The 21373-nt window shown below is 40.5% G+C and overlaps 1 protein-coding gene across 1 annotated transcript in view; it reads left to right on the forward strand.

Annotated features, from left to right (window-relative positions):
• The window catches only part of LOC126174543 (cathepsin B), a 39542-nt gene that overhangs the window by 11692 nt on the left and 6477 nt on the right, over positions 1-21373 (forward strand). The window contains exons 2-4 of the mRNA XM_049921044.1: positions 12852-13061; positions 15385-15585; positions 18066-18213. Coding sequence (XP_049777001.1) covers positions 12852-13061; positions 15385-15585; positions 18066-18213 — 559 coding nt within the window. The remainder of the gene's footprint in view (positions 1-12851; positions 13062-15384; positions 15586-18065; positions 18214-21373) is intronic.

Here is a 21373-nt window from a genome sequence, read left to right on the forward strand (position 1 = left end):
CATGTGAACAGGATTCTTCTTTTTGTATTATGAATACAGAGTCATTTTCTTGTCTTGAGCACCATGTTCTTGGACTCTCGTAACATCTTTTGATATCTTGACTTTTATGCTGTCTCCTGTAATTGGTGTCCCTAAATGCTTTAAGACCATTATCATGACTGAGTACTTACCTGGTAGCCCTGCAAGTAGCAGAGTACAAATTTATTCATCTGTGAGAACGAATCCAATATTTCTTAGATGATCTGAAGTGGAAATGATTTTGTTTACATATTCAACAACATTTTTACATTCGTCCATACAATGTCATTAGCTGTCGTGGCAAACACAACTTTCCCAGTTGAACCTCCATCGTCAAAAGTTCTTGGATTGTCCCATACTGTCTTCGCCATATTGGCGTTTTCTAAATGAAATTAATATACAGATTGACTAGAAGAATTAATTTGGATTTTTCCTTACAGTCTTTACTCTGGAACACTGAATCCATGCACTTGAGGGTTCCATCAATGATGTCCCAAATGTTGTCCAACTGTAGATGAGCTTCTGTTGCAGACTTTAAAGTTGCGTAATTCTCTCGACCCATGATCTTCCAAATCTGTAGTATTTGGGCAGAAACCATTTGTGCAGTTGCAAAATAATTACGTTAAATTATAAACTGCCCACAAACAGTAATAAGTTTTACACAATTCACTGTTGAAAGTTATTCAATTCAGTCTTCCTGGGCCCATAACCAGATGGATTATATATTTGCAGAGTAAAATAATATTGATGGAGAAGCACTGTTTAGGAACATGTATTTGATGTGTTCCTGGCAGTTTTCAAAGGGGTGCTAAGCAAAGGCAGTTACACAGAACATGTAGTTTAGATTATTAAGAATTTGAATATAGCAGACATGTCTGTCCACATTAACTCACTGCTAATATACAAAGCAAATATCTTGTTCACCAAATCCTAATACAACCAACCAATATTTATTGGTTAGAGTGTAAGCATTGCATAACAACAATCACTGAAGAATTTTGTCAGTAAAGCAGATGGTGAAACATTACATAAGAAATTATGTGAAGCTCTCTATGAGGCCAACTTGTCCCTAAATAAATGCCTCTTTACATAGGATAATCTGCTTCCTCTTGAACAAAACAACTAGTTGTTAGTGGGCAAGTAACAAGACCTAAGTTAACTGGAAGAACATAAGAAGTTGTGGTTCTAAAGAATGCCTAAAGACATTACATTGCAGCTTGCAATCATGTGATGGAAAAGACATGTTTATTAAGCTCATCCTTGAAAAGTTGTACGTTTTTAGACCCCAAAGAAAGAATAAAGAGCAGAAGTTGCAGTGACATGTCAAAGATTGCAAAAATTATGTTGTTCCATGTCTGGCAAGATTAATTACTACAAAATGGAAAGGTCTGCATTTTGAAAAAAGATGGCCCAGCTTTAGATGACAAGGGTACTGAATTACTGGCAGCAGCTTATCTCAAAAAGATACATCTTATCCATACAGTTAAAGTTACAAATGTTTAAAAACTTGGCAAATTCTCCCATTGAAATGTGGGCATAGAAGATATTCCATTTTGAAGAATGCGCAGTAGGAGAGACAAGTTGGTGATGGCCAAACAGTATTTTGAATGTGAGTCATTACTTGGGACAGTACCCCCTTTCCTTTTTGTCTCTATTGACATTAGGTATGGACAGGAGGAATATGCAAATTATATTTCTAATAAGAAACAGCGTGAGAGGAAAAGAAAACATGAATTAGAAGAAAAGCAAAATGAGAAACGAAACCAAAGGTATATTGAAGCGGAGATTAAAAAGATGAATAACATAAAAAGAATCAGCTGTTCTGAACTAAAAGAAAAATGAACACCAACCCTCTAAGTGGCACGGGAGGAATATCTCTCAAGCTTCAGCTAAACTGAAAAAAACACTTGAGAAAAGATGTAAAGACAGCAAGATTGGTCTAAGGTATACTCGAGGCTGCACAAATCGTGAAAGTAAAAGAATGATGGAAATAAAGGGAGGTGGAAACTATTCAGAAAAATCTTGAAAAGAAAATCTAGTTGGATTTCTTCAACTTTGCCAAGACTTCTAAGAAATGGTAATCCAAAAATATTTTATTGTTATTTTTCCAGTGTGTATAGTCTAGAATGTCATTGGTTGTAAAAATATGATGTAGATTTTGTTAGTGAGATTACCAATACTGCATAAACTAATAAATTTGTATGATGGAAAAAATGGCCATACCCCATTCAGGATCATGGACCTGACGAGTCTTTTTGATAGGGAATTATGATAAATGTAAAAAAAAATCTGCCATATCTGTTTGTTGTAATAATTTGTCACCTTATAATAATCTTTTTAAATATTTCGTCAGCTTTTAATCACATTCTTCAAAACTTTTGGCACGTTTCTTACTTTAAATGCCTGTATAGCTCCTCCCCGTCATCTAGTGAGGGATGTATTTTCTCATACTGAGATCTGCCCAAAAGAAAGGTGGTGTAATCACCCCACCAGCCTCATTCAGTAGCAGATTTCTAGGCCATCACATCCAGTCTGGGTATTGCTGGTCCCTCCAAAAACAACACTTGTCACACAGTTTTAGCCTGGTCTTGAATGTGTTAATCAGCTACTTTTACAGGGCGGTGACTGCCTAAAATCATGCCCTGAAATGAAATCCATTCTTTCCAACATTTTGCTCACCACACTTAGAATAATTTTTCATCACCATCCCAGTCGTTGCAATATCCTTGTCAGACCCTGCCCTTCTTCTGCACCCATCTCCTTACCCTACGGGACCTACTCCTGTGACTGTACCCATTGTAAGACTTCGACCATGCACCCACCTGCCACTAGTATACCAGCCCTGCAACTGGTGAAACATATACTATCAAAGGGAAAACTGCCTGTGAAACAACATGTCATATACCAGCTGTTATGTAATCAGTTTGCCTGCCCTGTTTCCTTCAGGAATATTTAGAAGAGTGAGTTTTCAAGGTACGTGTGGGTTATGCCTTGTCGGATACGTTTATCTGTGAAAGCAGTGTTCCTCATTGTTCCATCCTGAGTCTTGTCCTGTTTGTTATTGTCATTAACCCTGTAGTGGCCTGACTGCTGCTGGGCATGTCCGGTTCTCTTCTCGTTGACGATTTTGCCGTCTGTTACAGTGCTCCACATACCTGTCTCATTGAGTGGCATCTTCAGCGATCTCTTGATCGTCTTTACTCAGAGCATCGGCAATTGCTTTCATCTTTCCACTGACAAAGCTGTTTGTATGAACTTCTGGTGGCACAATTGGTTTCTCCCATCCTCTTTACATCTTGGGCCTGTTGCTCTTTCGTTTATTGAAACTACAAAATTCCTGTAGCTTATGCTCAATAGGAAACTTTCTTGGTCTTCCCACATGTCTTACCTAGCAGCCCGCTGTATGCAGTCCGTTAATGTCCTACATGTCTCCAGTGGTACTTCCTGGGGTGCAGATCGAACCATCCTCCTCCATTTGTAATGGCCCCTTGTCCATACGAAACTAGACTATTGGTGCTTTGTTTATGCATCTGCACATCCGTCTGTCCTTATGCCATCTCAGTACTATCCACCATAATGGCACTGTCGCCTTTTACAGAAGCCCTTTTGAGAGCTGAAGCTGCTGAACTACTGCTGTCAGTTTCTCCTCAGGAGATATGCATGCCATTTGTCTGCCGTGCGTGGCCACCCATTCTATGCTGCCTTCTTCGATGACTCCTTTGATTGCCACTATAGGGTGCATCCCTCTTCTCTATTATTTTCTGGAGTTCGCTTTCAGCTCTTGCTCTGGCAGCTTAACTTCACACTACTTCCAATTTTCCTGGTGGGAGTGAACCCTTCACCACCTTGGCTTTGTGTGGTGAACCATGTTCACCTTGTCCTTCATTCGCTTCCTAGTGACACTATTCCAGCCTCGCTCTATGGCCTTCAGTTTCACAACCCCCGCATCGAATTTTGCGACAGTACCTTTGTGTACACTAAAGGCTCTTGGACTGACCGCAGTGTTGGGGACGCCTTCATCATTGGCGCCAACGTTTTTCGATATCGGCTTCTGGAACACTGCTCGTTATTTACAGCAGAGCTCTTTGCCCTGTACTAGGTCATGCAGTACATCCGGCGACACATGCTTTTCAATTCAATTGCATGACTCTCTCAGTGCCCTTCAAGGCCTCTGTGTGCTGCGCACCATCCATCCCCTAGTGTAACAGATCCAGGAAAGCTGTCACTTGCACACTCTTGAGGGAGCCCCTGTAATGTTTATGTGAGTTTCTGGCCACATTGGTCTGACAGGAAACGAGGCTGGTGATGCTACTGCTAAGGCTGCAGTCTTCATACTTCAGCCTGCTAGTTCTTATATTCCCTCCAATGATCTCTGTGTTGCTGTCTGCCAGCAGGTGGTGTCACTTTGGCATCACCACTGGTCTTCCCTTCATGGGAACAAGCTGTGGGCCGCTGTCCCAGTGGCTTGGACAATTTCCTCTCGGCCCTCTCACTGTGAAGAGATTATTTTAACTACGTTGTGTATCGGGCACTGTCCCTTTAGCCATCTTCATTTGTTAAGTGGGACTCCCTGACCACTTTGTGCCCTTTGCGGCCAATTTTTGACTGTCCGCCGTTTCCTGATGAAATGTTTAACCACTTATGTTCCCATTTGTTTGCTGTCTGAGTTATCAGACGTTTTAGTGAATGGTGTGAAGGTTGTCGACTTTTTATCTCTTGTAGCAGTATGGCAAAGGCCATTTAATTTTTAGTTCTGGACCACCGTTTCTCTCTGGCACATTTTTATAGACCTTTCACCACGTCCCTGTTTTTAGCTGTCTTGTTCTTCCGTTGTTTGGGATTGACGTGTAGTCATTTTTAACTCCTCTCTTTGTCTTCGTGTTCTACATTTTTGACATGGGCACATATAACGCTAGTTGTTTTTGTGCCATAAAACAAAACACAACAAAATAAACCTATGTTTGGCCTTTCACATCAGCTCCCTATAGAGGGGAAAGGGGGGAGATGGCTGGAATAGACCCATGGGCCTTCCCTGCATGTTGTGAAAGGCGACTAATTGGAGTCTCTCTATTTGGCCATGTTCCATGGCATTTTGACTATACTTTGTACCTCTGAAGGTTGACACTTTTTTAAGGCATTTGCCATCACGTTTTTTGGCTTTTTAAATTCTGGTACCCGTTTTGGGTTAGGCCTCCACTTTACTACAAGTTTTACAGAAGTGCACGCCATTTGGAGGAGGATGCCATACTGTGGCGTATCAGCTCTCTACTGTGTGCTGTTATCCTTTGCACCTACCAATCAAGTGGATCTACCTCTGCACCCAAAATCCAGCCCAGTTGTCAGTCCATTGTGGTGGAGTTGTCATGTACCTTGTTGGTGATATCCCCCTGACAATGCAGGGATCACACTGCTAATGCATGAGCTGTAACGTCCCTGCCAACCAAGGAGTAGGTGCCCATCAACTTTGGCTACTGTGCCAGGTGGCCTTTGCCTTGGCAGGTTGGCACCCATAGGGAGAGCTTCTGATCAGAGTGACTGGCATTGGGGCAGATGATCCACAATGAAATTGATCAAATTTAATGGTAGGGTGCCAGCAAGGCTGTCTCAACAATCAAGAGAAGTGATTTTAATGCAGAGGTTGAAAGTCCTGTGGCATTTTCATCTTTGACCAAGCCTTAAGATGAGAGCCAGGTAAGGAGAAATGGAACTGGACAGTTTGCTGAGTTCTTGGTTTGTTCCCAAACTGAGAGCGGATCTTTCGCTACAACAAAACCATTGTGGTTCATTGAAAATACTGAAGATCGGTTTGGGCAGGTTGCAGCAATAGAAAATATGAGAAATGGATCTTTGCTGTTCAAAACATCACATGCCAACCAATCATGGGCACTTCAGGCCCATGTTAAGATAAGAGATATACCAGTCACCATTTCTCCTCATAACAAGCTCAATAGAATTAAACATGTTATCTTCCATTGGGACCTAACGCTACAAACTGATGAAGAGCTTCATCTAATTTTGTTTGCCGAATCCATAAGAGACCTAAAGGTAATAGAGTGGACACTGGAGCTTTTATTCTGGCCTATGACGGAAACATTTTGCCTGGGAAGGTCAAGATCATGGTTGGTGTGATGTTGGGCCCTATTTTCCTCTTCCAATGAGATGTTTTATGTGCCAGAGGTTCGGACACATGTCCTCTTGCTGTTCTAGTGAGGCTATCTGTTGGGCATGAAGGCAGCCCTTGTGACCAACACCCTCAATTTGTCAACTGTCTGGAACTGCACCTTCCTCATTCACCGCAGTCCTTAGATCTTAAGAGGGAGAAGAAAATTCAAGCGTATAAAACGCTTGACTGCCTGCCTTATCAAGATGTTACGAAAAATTTCTGACGGTGCAGCTGATAATGGAAGCAAGACTAAAGAAAAATTAAGACATGTTTATAAGGATTTATCAAACTGGAAGAAGCGTTAGACACTGTAAAATGGTGCAAGATGTTCGAAATTTTGAGAAAAATAGAAGTAAGCTATAGGGAGATTTGGGTAATTACAGAATGTACCAGAGCCGAGAGGAAATAATAAGAGTGGACGAACCAAGAACAAAGTGCTCAGATTAAAAAAGTTAAGACAGCAATGCAGTGTTTCCCCCTACTGTTCAATCTGTACATCAAAGAAGCAATGACTGAAATAAAGTTTCAGGGTTGGAATTAAAATCCGAGGTGAAAGGATATTAATGATAAGATCCCTTGATGGCTTTGCTATCTTGAGTAAAGTGAAGAAGTTACCTGACACACTGAATGGAATGAACAATCTAATGAGTACAGAATATGAATTGAGAGTAAATCAAAGAAAGATGAAAGTAATGAAGTAGCAGAAAGGAGAAAAGTGAGGAACTTAACATCAGGATAGATGGTCAGGAAGTAACAGAAGTTAAGGAATTCTGCTACCTAGGCAGCAAAATAAGCAGTGACGGATGGAGCAAGGAGGACATCAAAAGCAGACTAGCACTGGCAAAAATGGCATTCCTGGCCAAGAGAAGCCTACTAGTATCAAACATAGACTTTAATTTGTGAGAGTGTACATTTGGAGCACACATTGTATGGCAGTGAAACAAGGGCTGTGGGTAAACTGGAAAAGAAGATAGTTGAAACATTTGAGATGTGGTGCTACAGGCGAATGTTGAAAATTAGGTGAACTGATAAGGTAAGGAATGGGGAGGTTCTGCGTAGAAGCAGAGGGGAAAGGAATATGTGGAAAACAATGACAAGAAGAGGGGGCAGGATGATGGGACATCTGTTAAGACATCAGGGAATGACTTCCATGTTACTAGAGGGAGCTGTAGAGGGCAAAAACTATAGAGGAAGACAGATTGGAATATATCCAACAAATAATCGAGGATCCATCCTGCTCTGAGATGAAGTTGGCACAGGAGAGGAATTTGTGGCAGGCTGCATCAAACCAGTTGGAAGACTAATGACTGGAGGAGAAAAAAAAAGAAAAGAAAAGAAAAGGAAAAGAAAAAAAAATTTCAAGACTGATGTGGTCTCAGATTTTGCAACTGTTTCCTCAGTCCATACCTGACGCGCTGACAAGGTCTTGCATGACACCTCCTGGCACTGGTCATATTCCAGTTGTGGGAGAAACATCAGCTCCCAAGCCTCCTACTTGTGTAGCACTGGTGGTTCTCACAGCCAGAGATGCCTAGTCATTCTCGGACTCTGTCGTCATCAGGAATGAGGACACCATTCAAGGTGCCCTCAAGACGAGGACCAGCAGCCACAGGCCTTAGGCCGAAGAAAAGCACAACCGTCTTTGCTCCTGGAAGGTAAAATGGGAAATCTTCACAGAAATTGAAGTCTCTCAAGGATAAGAAGGATAAGCAGAAAGATAAACTACTTTCTGAGGCTTCAGATTTTCTGCTCCCCACCCTTGCAAAGGTCAAGCCTCTGCACATTGATGACAGATCTCCAAACAGGCAGACTACAGCCTGGTAGCGAAGCAATCACACCCGTCTTTTCCATCCACCACTTTCTCAGGCCTGACTCCAACGCTTCTTCAATGGAGCTGTGATGTGCTCTCGTCAGCTGAACAAATTTCGTCATTTACTAGCTACTTGTTTTATTATTGGTGTAGCACTTCAGGAAATGTGGTTTATGGCAACTCTTTCCCTCCTCTGAAAAACTACCAACCCTGTTGTATTAATCATGTTAATTTTGAGAGAGCGTCTGGTGGGGTTTGTACCCTCATATTCTGATATTTTCAGTGAACAGGTGCCCCTTTACCACAGAACTAAAGGTTGTGGCTGTTAGTGTGTATCAGTTTGGATGACAGTCTATAATGTTTACCTACCATCAGATGGACCTTTCCATTATCACGAGCTGTTAGTTAGTGGAACAGCTACCTCCTCCTATTCATCTTACTGGGGGACTTAAATGCCCGTAATTCCCTGTGGGGCGGTGACAGTTTCTCACAGAGGCTGGGTACTAGAACACTACCTTTAGAAATTGGACATCTGCCTACTCAGCACTGGAGCTACAACATTTCAGTGCAGCCCACAGAACATACTGGACTATTGATCTCGCAGTTTGCAACCTGAGTACTTTACCCCTGATTCAGTGGCAAGTCTATGGTGATCCTATTGGCAGTGAATGTTTTCATATTGTTTTCTCCCTCTCAATTTGCAGACATCAAGAACATGCACCATGTTGATTGCTTTGGAAAGCTGAGTGGCAGGCTTCTCCTCTACAGCCACTTTTGCAGCTAGCCAAGTGACGGGTATCAATAGATTGGTGCAGGATACTATCATTCACACTGCTGCAGCAACACTACCCTACGTCTGGATCATTCCAGCGACCACTGGTGCCACAGTGGTCTGAAGATAAAGCCAGAGCTATCAGGGAATGCCAAAGGGTGCTTCAGCGGTGCAAGTGCCATGGATAATTTAATACCATTCGAGTGACTCTGGGCAAAAGTGCGGATTTAATCAAGGAAGGAAGGGAATGATGTTGTGAGCAACATGTATCATCCATGTGAGCTCTCATCCCATCGTCTAAAGTATGCACCAAACTTCACCACATTTGTGCCCATCCACCATCCACAGTGTTTCCTGGCGTCGTTGTTAATAGTAATATCTGCACTGATTCTGTGGTAGTTGTCAAATGTTTTGCAGTGCGCTTAGCTGAAGTGTCCGCTAGCAGTAATTACCATCTTCATTTCCGGACACAGAAACACCTAACTGAGTGCCACCTGCCATTCTTCCAAGCACATGGGTCTGTCGTATTGCATCCCTGTTAGTGAATGGGAGTTCCGTAGTGCTTCCGTGGCATGTGAAGGTATGTCCCATGGACCCGACAAAATCCACAGTCAAATGCTGTAACATGTTTGGCGCAACAACATGAAACATATCCTCCACTTTTTTAGTTTCATTTGGCAGGAAGGAGAATTTCCCCCTCACTGGCGAAAAGGTAGTATTACTCCTGTCCTGAAATTGGGAAAGGACCCACAATAGCTATTTGAACACATTGTCAATCGCCATCTGTGCCGTTGCCTTGGAGATGGAGATAATATATTAAGATTCCAAAGTGACTTTTGGGCTTTCCGGTCCACCGCAGATCTTGATTTATTTGTTCTTTGGCTTACAGAAGGCGTACAATACCATTTGGTGATGTCGTGTACTACTTACACTGCATGTAGGGGGTTTCTGGGTCAGTTTATCCATTTTTATCTAGTTTCCTATATCTCAGACTTTTTCATGTCCAGATACGTTCAGTTCTCAGTAACCCAAATACATAACGGAAACTGGAGTCCCTCAGGGATGGGTTCTAAGTGTAAAGCTGTTTGCTGTTGCCATTGATGGTATCACAAACGCAGTGGTCGGAATCGTCTGTATGTAGCCAACACCTGGATTGGATTTATTTATGACATTTCCATGGTTGGACTCTTGGCAGGGACAACCATACCTCCTTCTTCCATAACCTTAACACCTACTCCCAAATGCACTTCACCTGGTCCTTATCAACCCACTGACCCGTCTCCCTAGCTGATGATCGCCACCTCTAAGGTGGCTCGATAAATATGTCCGTTCATACAAAGTGCACTAACCACCAACAGTACCTGCACTTTGACAGTTGACACCTGTTCCATGTCGGAATCTCTCTTCCCCACAGCCTCACCATGTGTGGATGCCAGTTCCACAGTGGACAGCAGAAGTTGTCAAAATATATTGTTATCCTTACTAGAGCCTTTACTGACTGTCAATATCCTATCCAGCTCATCCACAAACAGATATCCCATGGCATCTCCTCCAATGACACAAGTAACCATGTTAACCCTCCACCAACCAGCACTAAACACCCTTTGCCTCCCTGGTCTTGAAAAGGCAAATCACATACTTCATCAGGGCTTTGACTACCTCTCATCATGCCCTGAGGTAAGGTATATCGACCCACATCATCCAGAGTAGTGTCCTATCAAGTAACTAACTGTCCACTCACACGAATGGCCACGGCCAAACTGAGGCAGACTAGAAATTTTACTATCAAGTTGACAAATATGCTGTGTACCGCTCCTTCCACATCAGCTTGTACACTGCCTTTTCTTGCCATTCCCCCCCCCCCCCCCTCCCCCGCCGCCATCACCGATGTGCAATCTCTCTCTCTCTCTCTCTCTCTCTCTCTCTCTCTCTCTCTCGCCTGTCCCTATTTCCGCCCAACCCTGTCCATTATTCTCACCCCTCTGTCTGCTTCACTCCCCCCCCCCCCCCCCCCACACACACACACGCCCATCCTATTGAAATCTATTTGCCTTGTTGTGTAACTGCTTAGTCATCTTGCGAAAGACTTGTCTCTCACTATCCTGCTACCCCTTCCTTGCTCATACATTTTTCTCCTCCCCCCTCCCCCCCACAACCCTCTACCCACTTCCATTTACCCAGGCAACAGCTTTCAATAATTGATATTGAATGATCAGTTTCGCCACCACTGTGAGTGTGGAAGTTTAGATGTCTGTGGGGTTGTGTGCCTGAATGCATATTTTCTTGTAGGTATTACAAAAAATATGTTGAAAGGGTAGAGTTTTTGCAAGAATGAAAAACTGCAACATCACCATTCCTTGAAATTACCAGTAATCTGTTATTTGGGAATGACTTAAATTTAATTCATACAATCCTTCTAATAAACTGGTTCATCATATTTGGCTTCATTGTTGTTGTTGTTGTTACTGCATTCTTGAAGAGATTCTGTGTGGTATGTTTTTGGTTCATCTTGAGAGTTGTCTGTATACTTGTAGTTTCTTTACTTCTTTAGCCTTCTTACAACCGACATTGTTTTCCAATCTTAGTGATTGAGCACTGGCCGTTTTGTGAATTCGACTGTCTCAAGTGCTGTGGTTTTAGAATATTGATAGTGTGTGGGAACCATATCAGATCGTACTAACAGGGGACATTGAACGTATACAGAGAAGACAGCACAAAGGGTCACAGATTTGTTTGATCCTTGGGAGAGTATGACAGAGATACTGAAGGAACCGAACTGGAAGACTCTTGAAGATAGTCGTAAACTATCCCAGGAAGTCTATTAACAAAGTTTAAAGAACCAGCTTTAAGCGATTAATCTGGGAAGGAATATACAACACCACCCTACATATCGCTCGCATAGGGATCGTGAGGATGAGATTAGAATAATCACTCCATACACGGAGGCATTCAAACACTCATTCTTCCCATGCTCCATATGAAAATGGAACAGGAAGAAACCCTGATAACAAGTACAATGAGATGTGCCCTCTGCCATGTATCTCACGGTGATTTGAAGAGTGTTGATGTAGCTGTAGATGGTACTGTGACAATCTCTAGTATTTAAACTACTACAAATACCCTTTAAGGAGGCATATAACTGTGGCCCACACCGTTGGAAAATAATGCGGGTTTTTGTGAAAACTTAAGATACTTTATGAAATCAAAGGAGCGTCACTATCATCACTGAATTTTTGTTTTGTGGACCTTATGAGGCTGAGAAAATTCTTAATATCACCACCTCTTCACCACCTAGTTTTTCTTCTCTAAATTTATTAATGCTATACAGCAGAAGCAATTTGATTAGCTCCACATGACATTTGATTTGAATTTCATCATTTGAGGAGGTAATTTCAGATCACCAAATTAAAAAGGTGGCATATTTATATCAAGATATACTTTACGTATACTAATATGTTTATTGCTATATGTATAAAAATGACCTACCACAGAAATGCTGAGTTAATAACAAGCAATCCTTTATATAACTTTTGTATAATTCATACAAAATTTAAATCTTGGGGCATTGGATGTTGTCTGATTCACCTATTCAGATATATAAAAATGAAAATTATAGAATCTTACACCCTCTTGGATAAATTTCTGCAGCCACCCAATGTTCACAGCTACAGTGTGTTCCAAAAGAGGTAGAAATCTATGAACATTGTATTATTGATTTTATTCTTCGAAAAAAAATAGTATTACCCTTAGCAGCTTATTATAAGTAATGGACATTTGTTTAGTTTGTATTATAGTTATTATAACTGAATAAACTTCAGGAGGCACTAAGTAAATCAAGAGGGTTTCTGTTTTGCTCACAGTGAATCTTCCACTGCACTCTGTTATGGGCAAGTAATTAAGCTTGTATAAACATAAATAGCATTTTATTACTTACTGTTAGAGAAATAGCTGAAGTTTTATTCATCACAGGAGTCCATTGTTGTTAATAATGAAGCCAGTCAAAGAAATCAGTTGTTGAAGTTTTAAAGTAGTTCTGTTGCTTATAGGATTTCTAAAGTTAATAGTAATAACAATAAAAACTATTTCAGGCTGGCAGAAACTTCCCACAAGAAACACCGGTGAAACACTTAAAACGACTGATGGGAGTTCATCCAGATTCCTACCTCTTCCAACCACCTGTTCAGAGACATGCAGTAGAGGACTTAGAAATTCCAGAGGAGTTTGATTCCCGTGAGAAATGGTCCTTCTGCCCTACAATAAAGGAGATTCGGGATCAAGGATCCTGTGGTTCCTGTTGGGTAAGTTCAGAATGAAATTTCTTTTTTTCCAGGCAACATTTTTTTTAAATGTTGTAAAGAACATTTTTAATTTTGGTGTCTACAAAAGGTGTCAAATTTTCCCAGTATTGCTGCTATATACACAGTGAGGAGGAGAGGCATTAATTGAAGTAGATTGTATTCAGTTTAATTTTGTCAGATTGCTACTGCCTGTCCAAGATTCATTTCCATTTTACCTTTCAGTATATGAACATAAAATGTTTCTTCACATTATGAACCAACAATTTTAATGCATATAGAAAAGCATTTTGTAAATGATAATCATAATGGAATTGTAAACATAGTCATCACAATCTAATCCATCTTATTAGTGTGCACTATAATTAATGTATTAAATGGGCGTGATGTGTGTCTCTAGGTCCAGAGACCTCCATTATCATAGTCCGTAATTCAGTATTGTACCACTGAAAGGAGAACTGTGTATGCTTTTTCTTTTTATGTTTCTTACCCCTTTGTGTTCATGGCATTATAAATTCTATATGAATTGAAAATTCCACTGTTTATTAGATAGAGGATGCCTTTTTGTCTGTTTAATCAAAGCTACTGATCTGCATAATTAGCTCCTTTCATGTGGACAATGTATTGATTTACACACTGGCTTCAATATATCCTCTAGGTTTTCTATTTTTCTTTCCTGTATTTGAGACATAAGCATTGAGAAATGTTATGTCTGATGTCCTGCTTGTCTTTCCTTAAGAGGATGGTTACCTTTCCTACAGAAAACTCAGCTCTGGGCTTTCTTCTTTCTTGATGCTTTGCATTTCAGAATTTGTGGTAAATCTTTGTCCATTCTAATAGTACCACAGATTCTGATTGTCTTTCAGTAGTAATTATGCAGTAGAGGAACTGTTATAACAATGATCTTGATGTATATGGTGCCACATACCAAGATATTTGCCAAGAATGGAGAGAACAAATTCTTCAGATTTCTTCCCTTCACCAGTGCAAATATCCATATTGCAGATATAACCTATAGCTTTCTCGCACACCATCCTAACAAGTAACTCATACTGCATAATTTTTGCGGGTCCTCTCCATGGACTTGTCCCCTCATTGAAAGACAACTGTTGCTTTGGTTTATAATGTATCCTGAATTTATTGAAGAGATAATCCAGCACAGGGTGCACTTTGAAGAGTTTTCCAGAGCTATTGTTCAATTTTGTGTTGTTGTTAAAGTGCCAGAATGTCCAAATCTGTTGAAAATTATTACAACTCAAACTAAAAATAATCTTTCCATCTATATCTTTTCCCTTATTTGTCCCATCAGAGGAATTAGCCCAAGGAATTTCTTCATCTCTCTTTGTGTAACAGGAGACCACCTGAATGCTTTAGGTGACATTTTCCATTTCACAGGCTTTATCATGGAAGGTGTAAAACTCCCTGCGAAACCATTTCTTAGATGTCATTACCAAACATCAGGCTAATCACAGAAGCTACAGACTCGCATTGCATTGAAAATTTAATGGCCCCAGGATCTTCAAATAGTAGAATGTATGGTTGATTGTTACTTTCATAGAAGTCCATTTTATCACTTCACAAACTGAATCATTCACACAAACAGAAGCACCTTTATACTTATTTTCAGAATCACTTAACAGTGCCACCTTACGGTTCTTTAAGAGTCTAAAAATGTCACTGTCATTGTCCCCAGAACTGTACATACATTCCATCACAGTCTTCGTTCTCATTAGGAACATTTAGTTACTCGTCAGAAAAAACATCTGGAAGTATTTCAGAATTGTCTATTTCCCTTTGTTTTCTGAATAGGGCCGTCTCTAGAAGCAGGGTGATCTTAAAGACTGAAATGGTATTAGAGGCAGTTATTTTTGCTACATTGCATATAGGTGTAAGCACCTAACTACATAAAGTCAACAGGCAGCATGTAGCAAACGCGAGTTCTCACGATCCGTTTGCAATAGATGGCACGTGAAACACAAGTAAACTCAGTATCCATCCCAATATGTTAATTGTCCAGGTTAGCAATTTGCAGACAATGTGATTTACCGTAATGTAATTTGCTTTCTAACACTGGATAAGCATGCCACAGTGCATCAAGTAAGTGCTTCATAAAAGGTGACCGATTCAACCATTCAGAACCATTTTCCCCTCTATGGGATAAAAATCTTCTTGCCACCAAAGTCTTTTTGTTTACAAGCAAACACAGGGCACCAGTGCCATGCTTGCAACGACTGTTAAATGTACTCTCTCTTCCCCCCCCCCCCCCTCCCCATGTGAAGCAACTGACACACAGTCTTCACTACAGCAATTTATTTGTTTATTTTAGGCATTTGGTGCAGTGGAAGCAATGTCAGACAGAGTTTGCATTCATTCAAAAGGTGAAAAGAATTTCCACTTCTCAGCAGAAGATCTTGTATCTTGTTGTCACTCTTGCGGGTTTGGTTGCAACGGAGGTTTTCCAGGAGCTGCATGGGCATACTGGAAACGTAAAGGCATTGTCAGTGGTGGAGCTTACAATTCATCACAGGTAAGCAAAAATTTATATTTTATTGCTTGTGTGGCAGGCATTTTAACTACATAAATTTCATGGCCTTTATTAAACATATTTTGTGTATGGTATTTGTTCACAGAAATATTTGCAATCTGTTGCTAATTGTAGCTTCATAACTGTTGCATCATAAAAATACTTTTGTTGTAATTGCCTTTTGCAGCTAGAGAGAAATTTTAATGTTGGCAATATTTCAGATTTGTTTGGAAACAGCATGTGTGAATTGTCATATCGTACCATTTGTGAAAAGTAACATGAATTAGTTTCAATTCAAGGCAGGGGCAATAGAGTAGTTATTGTATTAACTATGTTGCTCTGTGAAGAGCAGTGATATAATTACGTTGTGAACTTTTTGTGGGCAGTTTTCGTAGTGCTCGGTGACTAGTTGCTATTTATCATAAATTTATACTACTAAGTGCCTATCCCAGAACCTGGTACCATTTTCAGGTTGCCTATGTCTGTTGATGCCACAACCCCCCAACCAGTGGCAGCAGGTGACCCAGAGGCATAACCTGCCTCCTTGGTCCATTCATGCCTACACTGTTCTTCACAACATTATTCCCCAGTGAAATAATAGCAGTTTTTTTTTCAGCACCTGGCTGAGCTATGACATCTTTTAAGCTCTTCATCTGCCTTCTGCATTGCCCTTCAGGAGACTGGGTTTCCAGCAATGCAGACCCCAACCCTTCGTGGATGATATAATAATTGTGCTGCCTATGATTGTGATGTCAGGCAGAATTCGCACATGTGTTTTAGACATTTTGTATGGTGAATTTGTGCCTCTTAATATGCTCTTGGAGACTCGCTGTTAGGATAAGGGCATTTCAGGAGATTACCATCTACAATGTTTGCCTCCCTCTCAATGGTGAAATGTCTCAGAACAAACTGTTTGCATTGGTTTCTTAGCTCCCCTCATCTTTCTTGGTGGGTGTATTCTTAACAGGTACTTCAAGTAGACTGTGCTGGTCCCCCTTGCTGGCTGGTGGCAGTGCTCACACCCCAGCCAGCTAATGTGAAAGCAGCTTGATGCAGTTAGCAGAGGCAGAACACATAAACAGATCGCTGGGGTTCTAATAATGATTATCCAGCCAGTCTCTGACTTTGTAACATGTCGGTGTTCTTTCGCGTGGGGAATCTGTGATTAGTATGGAAACTGAAGATAGAGGCGAAAGGTCACAATTCGAAATTTAGCAGGAAAAAAAAATGTATTCAGAGATTATAGGTTCACAATATTCTGCCAAGGGCAGCGTTCACTAATGAGCACTAGTCAAGAATAATACCCGAATAGAAAAATTTAAAGTAAAGTGCAGAAATTACACAGCTTGAGGCATACTTGCTTGAGCTATACGAAGATTGGTGCTGGGCTAGATGAAGACTGGAGAGAATGTGCTAGAGAGAGAGAGAGAGAGAGAGAGAGAGAGAGAGAGAGAGAGAGTGCTGAACCAAATCATAAGATACCAATCGTCACAACGTGGAATCTTACCCCGCATGTGTCCCTTAGAATGTGGCGGAAGTGCAAGATAGTCACACTCGGCATGTAAATGAATATGTAGTGACATTGCCAACTTCTGTTAAACTTATACAGAATGAAAGGTGGCAAGTGCCTGTAGCAAAACATATTTGCGAAGGAGACAAAGCTGCAGCTTTTGCTCCACATTGGAGCTGAAACTAAAGGAGGCTCATATGGCAATGGTCTGATCTTCTATGAAAGTGGAGGTTCCACTCTCTAGCGAGCTTCCAGCCCAAAAAACCGGTGCCATTACCAACTTACATGGAAGGGAAAGACCAAAGTCTACCAGCTATGACAGAGAACTGATCACATCTCTTGCTGACAGAAGTTTCACATTTTGGCATAGTCCCATCTGTTGGTAAAATGATCCTTACTGTGTTCCTAAACCTTCACTTGTAAAGAGAAGGAATCATTTAAAACATGAATGGTTGCTGCCATTTTGAGTAAATTAACAACTTCCATCAAAATGACTGCAGCCAAAATAGTTTCCAAATTTTGGTTCCACAGTACTTCAGGAATGCGTACAATAATGTTTTTCTACTTTCTGAATTTTTATTGAAGGGTTAAAATGCAAGTGAAAATTAAAAGAACTTGTAATAAAATTGATGTAAAAATGAATACATTAGTGGACTGTTGATTATCAAAGGTTCTGAATGTGTAATCAGATGAAATAATATTTGATCGACACTATTTTCTTTCGTTATATGACAGCAAGGGAGGGTGGGTGTTCACTGACACATTCACACATGCAACATCAATTCGTGACCCTTTTTATTTGATGGAAAAAATGTAATACTACTATTGTGCAAGGTTAAATTTGGGACTTTGTGGCAGATGAGGATAGATGGTTTAAGCGTCTTCTGTAAGCACAAGTTGTTGGTAGTGCTCAGTGACATTTACCTAACATTTCATGATTGATTTGTCTTTATGTTGATTTTGTTTGCTGTAGGGATGTCAGCCTTATGAAATACCACCTTGCGAACACCATGTAAATGGCACTCGAATGCCATGCTCTGGAGAGGGTGGCAATACACCTCGATGTGAGAAGCAGTGTGAAGACAGTTACCCTGTGTCATACTCTGAGGATCTGCATTATGGTAAGATATCTGTAGAGCAGCAGTACAATAATCAGTGTTTTAACAAAAATACATATTTTAATGGAGTCAGAGGGGTTGTATCCTATCTTCAGTGTTTTTTTATCTATACGTACGGAAAGCAGTAAAAGAAGTCAAAGAATAATTTGGAGAAGGAATTAAAGTTCAGGGAGAAGAAATAACTTTGATGCCTCCCGACAACATCGTAATTTTGTCAGCGGCTTGGAAGAGCAGTTGAATGTAATGGACAGTGTCTTGAAAAGAGGAAATAGGGTTAGTGTAAAAAAAAAAAAAAAAAGCAAAACAAGGGTAATGGAATGTAGTCAAATTAATTTAGGCGATGGTGAGCCAAGTACATTATGAAATGATACCATAATAGTTAAGGTTAATTTTGCTGTTGGGCAGTAAAATGACTGATGGTGGCCAAAGTAGGTAGAATGTAAAATGTAGACCTGGAATTTCAGGAAAAGCATTTCTAAAAAAGAGAAATTTAACATCAGAAGCCTTTCCTGAAGGCATTTGTCTGGAGTGTAACCGTGTATGGAAGTGAAACGTGGTTGATAAGCAATCCAGACAAGATCACACTGGATGCTTTTGAAATGTGACGCTAAAGAAGATAATCCCTTGGGACAGCATAGGAAAAATTATTCAAGTGTCCTTGTAGTTCCACTTCGCATAACTCACTTGCTCTTCATAGCCATTTTACAGGCACTTGTCATATTTAATTGCACAGTTATAACAGGTTAACAGTATGTGCCTGTCTGGTGACCTTAGTGGAGGTAATATCTCATTCAAGAATGAGTTACTATCACTTGTGTGCATGTATGAACTATCCCACATAAAAAAAAAAGGTAACTCCAAATACTTTGGGAAAGACTAGGTTCTGATTTCTTGACACCCCTGTCTCTACTAGTGGTAGACATGTCAGCTATGTAATACTTTTCAAAAAAGTGATAAAAGCCTTCATTGTTGTGCTTTGTGCTGTATTTAGTTCAGGGTGTCTACGATCCGGGAAAAACCCGGGATTTTTCTCATCCGGGAGAAAACCGGGAAAAACCCGGGATATTTTTAGAATTCCGGGAATTTTTCATTGTTTTAGTTTTCAGTTACATTTTTGTAATTTTGACTAGTAAGAACCGACGCACTAACAAAGGATATTACTGTATCCCGCTACTGCAGAATAATACTTCAACAATAAAACATAAACGAGAGAAAAAAACGAAAATAACTTAAATTGCAAAGGAAATGCGCCATATAAAACGACGACACAAGTGCTCATGCAAGCGTCTGCCGATTGAAAATGTGTCAAAGGGTTTAGGAAGTCTATGCAGTGCTTCATAACAACAAATTGCCTCCAATGAGTGTGAAGTCGCAACTGTTTGCATTCGATTTGTTTTAGCAGTTAACGCGCGGGCTCATGCGCATGCGCAGTAGTGTCACGTTTGAGTAGTAGATTCTCCCGCTTCTGTAAACAGGAATGTGGCTGTTGGCTGTGCAAGCAGTCGCAGCAAGCAGCTAGATACTTCCGGGGAAAGGGGGCACCTAATTCATATTCTTGAGGGGAAAAAAACTTGTTTCACAAAGCACCTAGCATCCAGCGCACATTTGCCTATCAATTAGTCATATGATTTTGAAACGCTTCTCACATTTTAAGTTGATTTCTGAATGAATCATAAGCCGACTTTTGAATGCATGCATAGTGTACGTGATGTGTCTGTCAGGAGAATCCTCGTCGCATCTAGAAATAAACTTTCTACATACAAAAGGGGATGGGGCTATACGAGCTGAGTGGAGTAAAGCCGAATGGATGAATGGCAATCGCTGTCTGATTATGTGGCTGATTGAGTGTGGGAATGATCAGCGTTGTTATAAAATGGTTCAAATGGCTCTGAGCACTATGGGACTTAACATCCGTGGTCATCAGTCCCCTAGAGCTTAGAACTACTTAAACCTAACTAACCTAAGGACATCACACACATCCATGCCCGAGGCAGGATTCGAACCTGCGACCGTAGCAGTCGCGCGGTTCCGGACTGCGCGCCTAGAACCGCTAGACCACCGCGGCCGGCTCAGCGTTGTTATAATTACTATCGAAATCCATAGATTCATACTATCAGAATGGAAATAAACGACTGACAGGAATAACAGGTGAGAAAGATTATGTATTATCTTCTCGGTGTGTCCAAGAAAATGAAGTTTTGACAGAATATGTTTGGCCAGATCGCTACACTAGTAAGGACCAGTAGTACAGTCCCCGTCTACCAGCCGCTTAAGTTCTATTATGGAAGTAACGCGGAAAACGTGTTGTACGAACACGTAACAACGCCTAACCGGAGAATAATTGCGGGAGAACTAAACCAGTGATTCTGGCAGGGTTAGTGAAGTTAATCGGCGAACAAATTTTGACAGTGGCAGCAATAGCTAAAGAATTGGTGATGACAGGATTGTTTGTTAGAATGAGGACGGAGAAGAAACGAGGACATCACACAAATTATGGAAGAATAAGACTATTCCAAATTTATATAAAAATTTCGTAATACTAGTTTTCGATGCCATGCTAGAGAAGCTGGTGCATATGAATGAAACGTGAAACTATTTACTAACATAAAGCTTTTTGCTTGTAGTAGGCCTAATAGGCATTTGATATTGATACTTATTGGATTATATTCTGCCGTGTTATAAAAATGACCATTTGTGCCAAAACAGTCTCGTTTATTTGGTGTGTTATAAAATTACTGCCGTATTAGAAAGGCCTATTTTGTTTTATCTAGCAGACAGTGACAAAATAGACGTAATCAGATCGAGAAACCTCACCAGTCTTGGGTATTATTTGTATTAACAGCTTTTTCAGTATTAGATAATTACATTTCGATATTCCATGTAGCAAAAAGTTTGACAAACTTTGATGAGGTAAAAGATTCTTTCACAGAAAGGAAAACATGCCATGTAAAGCTGTAGCAAGATTAGAGAGAAAAAAATGCTAGGAGCTAAGGTTTGAAGAAATGTGTAATTTCTTGCTTATCTCTTGTCAGTACTGGTTTTATATATCCTATATTTAATTTTATGACACACAAAACAGCAAGTTATTAACTAATGGGCAATGAAGAGTTCAGATTTTCCGAAGAGTTCTTGTTCTCTCGATTACAAATAATCCCATCCGCTA

Source organism: Schistocerca cancellata, chromosome 1 (assembly GCF_023864275.1).
Source record: "Schistocerca cancellata isolate TAMUIC-IGC-003103 chromosome 1, iqSchCanc2.1, whole genome shotgun sequence".
Classification (NCBI taxonomy): Eukaryota; Metazoa; Arthropoda; class Insecta; order Orthoptera; family Acrididae; genus Schistocerca; species Schistocerca cancellata.